Raw genomic sequence first — 10,972 nt, 5'->3', positions numbered from 1 at the left:
TGCGGCTGTGGCTCAGAGCACATGTTTGTCAGGCAGAAGGTCCCAGGTTCAATCCCTGGCATCTCCAGCTAAAAGGATCAGGTGGTAGGTGATGTGAAAGCCTTGACCTGAGAAGTTGGAGAGCAGCTGCCAGTCACATGACGCTGCCTTATACTGAATCAGACCCTCAGCCCATCTAAGTCAGTATTGTCTACTCAGACTGGCAGCAGCTCTCCAGGGTCACAGGCTGAGGTCTTTCACATAACCTACTGCCTGTTCCTTTTAACTGGAGATGCTGGGGAGTGAACCTGGTACCTTCTGCATGCCAAGCAAATGCTCTACCACTGAGCCACAGCCCCTCTCCGTCTGAACAGACAATACTGACTTTGATGGACCAAAGGTCTGATTCAGTATAAGGCAGCTTCATGTGTTCATGTGAATAGGGTCTGGCACACAAGAAAGTAGACAGAAGGCCATGTACCCCCCCCCCCCAGCTCCATACCCAGCAATGGGATCCTAGCAGTCTGCAAACTAAGAGGGAGAGGGCAATGCCATGGAGCCAAGCCACAAAAAAGACAAATGCTCACCATGACCACCACCTGCCAGGTCACTCTCCATCCTGACCTTTGGCACTGCCCTGCCCACAGTAACCTCTAGGTCACATTTGTTGGATGGCAGTGGGGAGCCTCAGGCTTCCCCTAAGGATGCAGTCCTCCAGGTGGGACCTAGATTCCCCAGAATTGCAGCTCATCCCCAGCCTACAGAGATTAGTCCCTTTGGAGAAAATGGATGCTTGGGAGGGTGGACTCTAGGGCAGTGGTGGCGAACCTATGGCACGTGTGCCATAGGGAGCACTCAGAGCCCTCTCTGTGGGCACACGCACCATCGCCCCAGCACAGAGTTTGCCTGAGTTCATTACTAGAAAGCCAGAGGGACACGGGGCCGGGCTGCTCCCCTCCCCCTCTCCACGCGTGCCTGAGGGCAATTCTCACATCACCCGCCCCTCTGCCCAGCAGCCCAATGGGAGCACTTCCTCCCTCCCCTGTCACATGCGGAAGGGCGGCTCACATGGCGGGCAGCTCACATGTGGCATGAGGGTGCGGCGCAGATGGCAGCATATTGAGTCTGTGGCGAAGGTGATTCCAGTGGTGGGGTTGGAGAGGAGCTAGGTTGGAGGGGAGCATAGCTCACAGTGTGTTGGCACTTTGAGATAAAGAAGTGGGTTTTGGGTTGCAGTTTGGGCACTCAGTCTCTAAAAGGTTCGCCATCACTGCTCTAGGGCATTGTGCCCCACTGAGGTCCCTGTCCTCCCCAGGCTCCACTCCCAAATCTCCAGGCATTTCCCAACCTGGATCTGGCAACCAAGCCCCCCCCCCACCCCCCACCCCTGCCGATGACCAGGGGAGATCTGGCAACCCTAGCTTCCCCTCATCTGGACCCTCTTAGCTGGGTCCCAACCCCAGCTGCTGATTCTGGATTCATTTTTTTTAAAGCTCTGAACAGTCAGCACCAGCTAATTGTCCCCACCCTGCTGTGCATGGAAAAGGCCCGTCCCCTGCTCATCACAGCGCCATCTGAGCATTTCCTGCCTCATGTATCATTTGTGCATGCCAGAAGGAGGGCTGGCCAGGATTGCCACCCTTCAGCCTTTCCACAGAAATTCAGCAGTAGCATTCCTTCTTTCATTTAAACCCACCTCACACACACACACATACACAGAGGAGATTATTACAGTGGGAAGACGGAGGGAGCATCACTTCAGAACATAATAAGAAAGGCCCTGCTGGATCAGACCAAGGCCCATCAAGTCCAGCAGTCTGTTCACACAGCGGCCAACCAGGTGCCTCTAGGAAGCCCACAAGATGACTGCGGCAGCATTATCCTGCCCGTGTTCCACAGCACCTAATACAATAGGCATGCTCCTCTGATCCTGGAGAGAATAGGTGTGCATCGTGACTAGTATCCATTTTTACTAGTAGCCATGGACAGCCCTCTCCTCCATGAACATGTCCACTCCCCTCTTAAAGCCTTCCAAGTTGGCAGCCATCACCACATCCTGGGGCAGGGAGTTCCACCTGGTGTCTGGACATCAAGAGGCAAGCCACAGTGAGCCACTCAGCATCGCTCAAGGCACAACCGGCTGGTGAAAAACAATGGAGAGAAGCAGCCCCTCCGGTCAGAACACAAACCCACCAGGGCTGGCTGCCAAAGAAACAAAGGTCCAGCCCCCAGCCAAGCCCAACTGAGCAGCTGCCTCCTCTCCTATTCCAGCTTTCCCCAGGTTGCGGCGCACGCATTTGCCGTCTCCCACCCACCCGCTCTCAGTGGCCTTTGTGAGTCAGTCGGTGAGTGTTTATTCCCAGCCGGGGCCCTGCCCAGCGTGGGCTTCCATGGAAAGCCGCCACTGAAAATAAGAGCCGGAGTGACTCAGAGGCAATGTGAAGATCTGGAGGGCGGTGTGGACAGAGTAGGCATCGTTGCGCCCCCCCAGGCTGCATTCTGCCAAAGCGAGGGCCAGGGGCTGCCCCCCCACTCCCCCCACCGCCTCGCCACACACATCCAAGAGGGTCAAAAGTTGCACAGCATCCCCTCTCCCGGCACAGCTGCATATCCTGAGCTTGTCCCAGGAGATCTCTCCTATTTACGAGGAAACGAAGGGATGAGTAAGAAGCGCAGCCCAGAAGGCAGAGTTTGGCATGCAGACGCAGGGCCCGGAGCCAATACAACCTCTCCAAGCAGCTCTTGATGGATAGCCCCCCTCCCGCACTCGCAAGCTGCAGGTGCCAAAGGCCAGGGAAAGGTGGCCAGGGAGAGGGGAGGGGGGCTGAAGGGAAAAGCTGGGGCAGAAGTGGTGTAGTGGTTAAGAGCAGCGATTTGGAGCGGGGGACTCTGATCTGGAGAACCGGGTTTGATTCCCCATTCCTCCACATGAGCGGCGGAGGCTAATCTGGTGAACTGGATTTATTTCCCCACTTCTCCACATGAAGCCAGCTGGGTGACCTTGGGGTAGTCACAGCTCTCTCAGCCCCTCCTACCTCACAAGGTGTCTGTTGGGGGGAGGGGGAGGGAAGGTGATTGTAAGCAGCTTTGATTCTTCCTTAAGGGGTAGAGAAAGTCAGCATATAAAAACCAGCTCTTCTTCTTCCTTTTAGCAGCTTGGATTCTTCTGGAGAAAATGGATGCTTTGGAGAGGACAAAGGTGGGGTGGGTGGGTAACAAAGAAGAACTTGGGACTTGCCCCACAGAGGGTGCCTTGCACACTTTCCTCTTGGCCTGAGCAAAAGAGGGCGCAAATCGATTCTTACTCTGTCTGGCAGCGGCGATCCAAGCTTGCTCTGGAGCGCTCTTTCTGGGACATTTTTATCCTAACCTTCCTTCAAACAGATCAGGGTGACATACACGGTTCATTTCCCCTTTGTTTTAGCCTCACAATAACCTTTATGAGGTAAGTTGGGCTGAAAGACAGCCCAAGGTCACTCAATGCTTCCAACCTGAAATCCTTTAAGCAGGAGACACTAGGGATCTGCATGCAAAACTGGAGCTGAGGATCTTCAGCCATACAGAAAACTACCTTAAGGATCCCCAGAAACCACCCCAGACCGTCCAGGGTTCCCCTTCTCTGCCAGCTTGGCTTTTGGCGATATATGCCAGACACTGTCACCAGCCCCCAATAAAGCCTGGTTTCTCTCTTCCCTGCCCCTCCCTTCCCCCCGTGAAGGAGGGGTGTTGACGGGGGGAACGCCTCCTCCCCTTTCAGCCTTGAAAGGCCCCATAGAGAAAGCCTATGGGGCTGTGCTGATAAACTCTTGTCATCGCAGAGTAAAACGGCAGCAACCAATGGAAGCCACAGAGAGAAAAAGAACCCTGGCAGAGCGTCCTGGCTGACTCAGACTCCACAAAGCACACTCTTAGCCCATTGAAATCACAGAAGGAGCCGGAAGCAGCAGTGCCTGACGCACCCAACTTCCCTTTGCTCCAGGCATGGTCAGGCTCAATCAGCTCTGGCTCACCCTCATCCAGCAGAGAAGCTGGATTTATCCTCTCCTGGCTTGCTGCTTTTTCTGCTTGCACTTGCAGGGGAGCCCAGTAGAAAGGGATGGAGAGCTGGACAGAATGACAGCTTGCAACAGCTGGGCTGCCCTGCCCCCTCATCCTCCCACCGATCTGTCCTGCAGGCAACAAAACATGCTTATAGGGGATGAGATTGCCCTCTAGTGTTTGAGATTAAAAAGTGCGCCTCCAAAGCCCTATTTCTTGCTTCTCCTTTCCCTCTTAAGAGCTCAGTTTCTCTCCTCTGCAGTTTCCCTTAAGCTGCGCCCCACAAGAGGGGAACCTGCAAGGATTTTGGGGGGTCACTTAACCTCCCCCATATCACATTTTCCATGCTATCTCCACTTTTTATCTTCTTGGCAGCCCCCATAACCCCTAACCCCCCGCCCCCTTCCTCTCTTGCCTGCACAGTCTCTCTTCCTCCACTTCTCCTCATCACCCCCACCACCATTATAGAAGTAGGTGGGTCAGCAGTGGGTGGGGGATGTGAGGGTTGAGGAGGGGCCTGGTTCCCTTCCACCATCCATCCACGGTGTTGGCTCCAAGGCACTTTCATTTTTGGATGTCTCCCTTTCATTGTTAGGGTTTGGGATTTTTCTCCAGCCTGGGAGGTCCCCCAAGTTTGGAGAAAAATCTCACTTCTCTCAACATGGCCCCAGTCTGCATATTTAACTATCCTCAGGCATGGCCATCTTGACTATTAGATATACTGACATGCTGCCTTTCTAGTTTCCTGGCTGAGGTGGCTTGCAAGTTAAAAAATACCATAAAATCTTTAAAACATAAATTCTCAGCATAGAAACAAAACAAGACATTAAAAACAAGCCATCAGAATCTAGATGTTAAGGTTTGGAAGAGGAACAATTTTGATGTCACGGAAAATCTGGTAAAGGGTCATCACATGATGAATGACAAAGAAGTGGTTTTAAAATTGTGAGACAGACCATCGTTATTATAGTATTTTGCAGATCAGACATATGGCAATTACACTATGGAGGAATTATAGTGGTTTAAGAACAAAAAGGTTAGCCTGATCTCGTCAGATCTCAGACTTTGATGGACCAAGGGTCAGCCCTGGTTAGTATTTGGATGGGAAACCTCCAAGGAACACCAGGGTCATGATACAGGGAGACAGGCAATGGCCCCCTCCAAATGTCTCTTGCCTTGAAAACCCTATGGCGTCACCATAAGTCAGCTGTGACTTGACTGCACCCAAAAAAACAAAAGAGCAAACAGTCTTTGAGCTTATAATTACCACTGATCAAGCTACCTTGTGGTTTAATGGCTCGAATCTATTCCTTGCTACTAAATCTAGAAAGTGGTTCTTCAAGTTGCACCAGAAAATGGAATAGGGATTTACAGATCAATACTGAGTTAGAGGAATGGGGGTGGATTTGGAATTGTGCAGCACCGAAAGTACTATTAGTTTCAATGGCATTTTACTTTGCATAGGTTCGCCACTATCCATAGAAATACATAGGATCTGTGTTGGTGGAATTGCTCATCCATGGCACTTTTTTTAACATTATTTTAGTCATGTTAAAAAATACAACCCTTCTGGAAACTGGCAATTCAGTCACTTAGTGAAATGTTGGGTTGTGACACATCCCCCTTGATCCAAAAGTGATTCTGTTGGCCGATGGAAAAGGCCATGGAGCCCTTACAGATGGAGAACTGATCTTGATCCTACTTATCACTGCTAAATTGGCAGCAGCAGCAAATTGGAGGGAAAAACAAAAAACAGAACCTCCCCCAGAGCATGAATGGTTCCACTGTGTGTGGAATATTGCATTATTCAACAACATCTATTCAAAGAGCCCAGAGAAATAATTTTCAATATTCAGATAGGTTTATCTAGCATTTGGGAGGTGTTTATTATGTTTTGGAGTAATAAGGAAGTGTTTCCTTATGCATCTTACGGGTTATTATAATGCTTCTCTGGTTATGTTATATATGGTGTGTTATATTTTGGGAAATCTAACAATAATAAAAAGACCATCCTGCTTTAATGTATGTACCAGTTTGTGATGCACTGTTTTTTTTCAATAATCCAGTTTTATTCATTGTTATCACTGTTCTTGTTGCATTGTTTTAATTCTATAATAAGTCTTGAGTTTGAACAAGAACATTAGACTATAAATGAAGTTAATAAACAAATTACCTACAAGGGGATCCATTAACAGATATACGACTTTGAAAACTGAAACTGCAATTACTGATTCCATGGACAATTGTTTAATTCAATGCCTTTCCTGGTTCATCAGCACAGTCCAAGAAAATGGATGGGCTGGTTTAGCAGCACAACTGAGATTTCCACCTGATACACAGTCATGTGGCACAACCTCCAGCTGCTGACTGGACAGGAGCCACAGTCCAATGCAGTATCAGGCATGCTTAACCACCTGAGAACTGAGATCAGGGTTGCAACCTTCTCTCTACACAATACTGTCTCCTTCTGGCCTTTGCACAAGGAAACCAACAAACAAACCTTCCGCTCCAGCTAGTTACTTCCCAAACCGATCCAGGAATTCCAGGTAAGTTTTCTTCTGGGCTGCAGAGGCAGGGACGAAGTGCCCCCCTGGGTGGGTGAGAAATAAAGGTTCACTAAAGTGGGAGGCAAGTTCCTGGCTCATCTCAGCAGGGATGACGCGGTCCGTCTCTCCTAGGACATGCAAGCTGGGCACCTGGATGGGTTCCTGATAGTAGCTCTGGTGATCGAGGGATCGGCTTTTGAAGCCAGCAATCAGGATGGCAAAGTCAAACTGGAAGTGGAGGTCTCCACGTTGCTTCAGGGCGCAAATGAGGGCAGCCAGTGCTGCGCCCTGGCTAAAGCCCAGCAGCCCATCGATGGGGCTGTGTTCAGCACATGCCTCAGCCACAGCCTCCAGCGACTCCTCTAGTCCTTTGCAAGACGAGGTTTCCTCAAGGGCACTGAATGTCCCCTCCTGGGGGTTGGAGAACCACCAGCCGCGAGCACTGCTGTCTAGTGGCTCCAACAGGCTGGCCTCACCTGCAATGGAGAGGGGAAAACCCGGTGGTTAGAGACATTGTGTGTGTGTGTGTGGGGGGGGAATGGTTGGTTCCTCAAAGCATTTATGCCCCCCCTTCTGGGTCTTCTATTCTGCTGCCTTTTCTGTGTAGATTTATAAGCTACCTTGCCAACAGGGGTTCAAGGAATATCCCCAGGTTTTAAAAGGCAAGCCAGATCCAGAGCGTAACTATGAAAACATTCACAAGGAAATGATATAGGAATCTGAGGAAGCCATGTTATGCTCCTATGCAACTAACTAAGTCATGAAAACTTATCCTGGAATACATTTTATTAGTTCTAAGGTGATGGTGGACTCTTGTTTGATTAAGTACATAATACAGTCAAGTCGACCCGGAGAATAATTAGGATAGTGATTAGGACGATTCTTTAAATGGATCTAGCACTTTCTAGGACTTGAACAGCTTCACCAAACTTCTGTCTACAATCCTCACATCTCCTCTGCCAGGTAGACCAGCACTAGGGTTGCCAGCTCCGGGTTGGGAAATACCTAGAGTTGCCAGGTCCCTCTTCGCTCCAACGGGAGGTTCTTGGGGCGGAGCCTGAGGAGGGCTGGGTTTGGGGAGGGACTTCAATGCCATAGAGTCCAATTGCCAAAGTGACCATTTTCTCCAGGTGAACTAATCGTTATCGGATGGAGATCAGTTGTAATAGCAGGAGATCTCCAGCTAGTAGCTGGGGGTTGGCAACCGTAGAAATACCTGGAGATTTTGGGGGAGGAGCCTAAGGAGGGCGAGGTTTGGCGAAGGGAGGGTCTTCAATGCCATAAGAATCCAATGGCCAAAGAGGCCATTTTCTCCAGGTGAACTGATCAGTTGTAATAGCAGGAGATCTCCAGCCACCACCTGGAGGCTGGCAACCCTAACCAGCCCTCCCACACGGCGGCGGACTCTGAACTCGGGTCACGTGCAAGGCTACCCCAATGGGCCCCCAAGCTTCGCCCACCCTCCTCGAGCCCTCTGCACATGCCCAAAGGCACACACGACCGCCGCGCGACGTCACAAAGAGGCCCCGCCCCCACCTGGCCGTGCGGCTACCACGTGAGGCGCGTCCACGAACAGCAGCTCGGCGCGCCCGCGCAAGGCTTTCCGCAGGGCCCCGCTGCGCGCCCGGAAGCTCCCGGCGTCCTGGCGGTAACCATGGAGACAGAGCAAGCGCAACGAGCGCGGCCCCGAAGCCCCCTCCGCCATGCTGCTGCATCCGGGTACTTCCTTTCCCTTGGGCGGAAAAGAGTATTGCAGAGACCGGAACTTGTCTGGCCCACCCACCTCTATGGCGAGGGGGGCGAGCGGCCGTTCCTCTCAGGCCGGAGCCCCGCCCCGGATGTCTTGTTTAGTCTCAGCGGCAGCCAGCTGTTGCCATGGAGACAGCCTCTCCGCGGCCGGGCGGGCGTCAGGGGGCGTGGTTTGCAGGAAGCCAGGGAGAGGAGGGAGACGGCTCACCTTGGAGGCTCAGCCGGCGCACTTTGCGCATGCGCAGAGGCGCAAAAAGATACCATATGCAGGACGGTTATGCCCCTGCTCTGATGGGAGTGCTGAGACCCTTGAGCACGTTGTGTTTGAATGCAAAATCTACGACAAGATACGAGAAGCCGTTCTTTCTGTATTATCGGACCTCCCAGGGCGATCCAGAGCTTTTAGTCTTTCTAACATGCTCTCAGACAAGGATATGGAGATAACTTTTAAAGTGGCCAAATTTGGGTGGCAAGCAAGGAGTGCATGGGTCGAACTTAATGGTTGAGCGATTTTATATTTATATTTATACTAATTCCAAACATGTAATATTTTTTAATTAAGCGCTTAACGGCTTTTATGAGTGAGAGATTGTAAGATGTTATAGGGGCTCACGCTTGATGCACTTTTATATGTGTTATGTATGTATATCTGGTATGTTTTTATGCTGGTCTTCGACCGTATTAAACTCTCTTTGTCCATGGCTAGGGTGGCCAGCCTTCAGGTGGCGGCTGGAGATCTCCCACTATTACAACTGATCTCTAGGTAACAGAAATCAGATCACCTGGAGGAAATGGCCGCTTTGGAAAGTGCATTCTATGGCATTATAGCCCATTGATGTCCCGCCCCAAACCCCGCCTTCCTCAGGCTCCACCCCCCCATCTCCACGTGTTTCCCAACCCTGAGCTGGCATTTAGGAAGGATGGGACCTGTAGGCACAGGAGAATGCCAGTTGCTGCGGAGGGGGGGTGTCTCTGTGCCCCCCTCCCAAACCTGTGGGCCTACAAGGCCTGGTTATTGCACCAAAGAGAATGCTGGACTAGACAGACCTTTGGTCTGAGCCTGCAGGGGTCTCCTGGTGCAGTTCACTGTCCTGGGGTGGGGGGCAATTCTGTTGTTCCCAGTCCCCACCCTAGGGGCATCAATCAACCCTCCTCCAGCCCTGTGAGAAAATGGGCTGGGGCATGATCCCCTCCACTCTGTGTGTGTGTGTGTTAAGTGCCGTCAAGTCGCTTCCGACTCATGGCGACCCTATGAATGAAAGTCCTCCAAAATGTCCTATCTTTGACAGCCCTGCTCAGATCCTGCAAATTGAAGGCCGTGGCTTCCTTTATTGAGTACCCTGATTCATGCTCCTCACATTCCATGTTCCTATTATATGCGTCGAACAGCTTCGGACAAGGATCTGCAATGGTTGAAAAACACCGTTGTCCATGTGGCAAGAGTTATGCCATGGGCTTTCTCTGTGGTAGGTCAGTCCTCTGGAATGGCCTAGCAGAGTTGGCATGGAGGGCACCTTCATCGGCTGTATTTAAGATGGTGTGCGAAACTGAGGGGATTTGTCAGAAAGAAAACAGACCTAGCTGCATTTATTTACTTCACTTCCTCCCCAATGGGGACCCAAAGCAGCTTACATCATTTGCCTCTCCTCCGCTTTATCCTCACAACAATCCTTTGAGATAGGTTAGGCTGAGAATGTGTGCCTGGCTCAAGGTCACTAGGTAAAGTTTTCAAGCACAATGGCTAGAATGCTGTGTCGAAACGGGGGGTGGGGGAAGGTGCACACTGAATGTTATGCCAGCCTGGTCCAGAAAGATTTATTTTAACTACACTCCTTGGAGGTGTATACTTTATAAGTTTAGCAAGTTTATATAGTTTAGCAGCACTCTCGTAGATTACATCTTGTAATACATACCTGGGCTGACACTAAATGATTATATTTGTATTTGACATTTTAATGTGTGCAAAATATTAGACCACTGAAGAAAACCTGAGGGCCGAAATGCGTTTGGCATGTGGTTTTAATTATCAACCCTATATCTGTTGCTATATGGGCTTGTTTTTAATATATGCCTATGCGCTTTATAATAAATATATTTCATTGTTTTATTTAGGTCTCGGGTAGCCAAAAGGTTGGGTGAAACAACTAGACTGCTGGGTCACCAGTACAACAAAACTAGGAGAATCAGACAAAAGGGTGCCTTTTTGAGGTTTAGGAATAATTCAAACAAGAAGAATACAGGCAATTACTTTATTATAAATTATCCACATTCTTTCCTTAATAAAAATTTACTGAGATGGGAAAGAAATAACACCTACACTATTTTTAAACCCCCTCCTCATACGCTAACTAATGTTCTGCCACAACCAAAGTTAATTACGCTGGCCTCATACTCTTTGAAGGGGGTGGGCACTCCCTGGTAGAAACTTGTATTCCCCCCTTAACTCTTGGCCATTCCTAGTCCTCAAAAACTTTGCCTTCAGGGGAATGCCTATCCTGCCCCTCCCCAAAAACCCTCTTTCAGTCCTTTCCTCCACTGAACCTTTGACCCAGCTGGAACCAGTGGGGACAGAAGGCATTCACTTCCCCACGTAGTCAGGGAGGAAAAGGAGACCCAGGTCAGTTGGCTGCAGCAGGGGAAACCCAGCCGCCGATGGCCCC

General features: G+C 50.4%; 1 protein-coding gene across 1 annotated transcript; it reads right to left on the bottom strand.

Annotated features, from left to right (window-relative positions):
- Nucleotides 1–6,533: 6,533 nt before the first annotated feature.
- On the bottom strand, nt 6,534–8,293 carry OVCA2 (OVCA2 serine hydrolase domain containing). The gene is made up of 2 exons (XM_056865388.1): nt 8,100–8,293; nt 6,534–7,039 (listed from the first exon to the last, which is right to left on the bottom strand). The coding sequence occupies exons 1-2, from the start codon at nt 8,266–8,268 to the stop codon at nt 6,534–6,536; spliced, it is 675 nt and encodes a 224-aa protein (XP_056721366.1). The 5' UTR covers nt 8,269–8,293.
- Nucleotides 8,294–10,972: the final 2,679 nt, after the last annotated feature.

Source organism: Euleptes europaea, chromosome 19 (genome assembly GCF_029931775.1).
Source record: "Euleptes europaea isolate rEulEur1 chromosome 19, rEulEur1.hap1, whole genome shotgun sequence".
Classification (NCBI taxonomy): domain Eukaryota; kingdom Metazoa; phylum Chordata; class Lepidosauria; order Squamata; family Sphaerodactylidae; genus Euleptes; species Euleptes europaea.
The sequence above is the reverse complement of the archived record's forward strand: the minus strand, read 5'-3'. Positions and strand labels throughout refer to the sequence as shown.

What these genes read in the sequence shown, in the direction of transcription:
- OVCA2 (XM_056865388.1), bottom strand. Translation starts at nt 8,268, where the DNA reads ATGGCGGAGGGGGCTTCGGGGCCGCGCTCGTTGCGCTTGCTCTGTCTC. An exon ending in CGTGGTAGCCGCACGGCCAG is followed by an intron (nt 7,040 to 8,099) that starts GTGGGGGCGGGG and finishes TCTCCATTGCAG; the next exon opens with GTGAGGCCAGCCTGTTGGAG.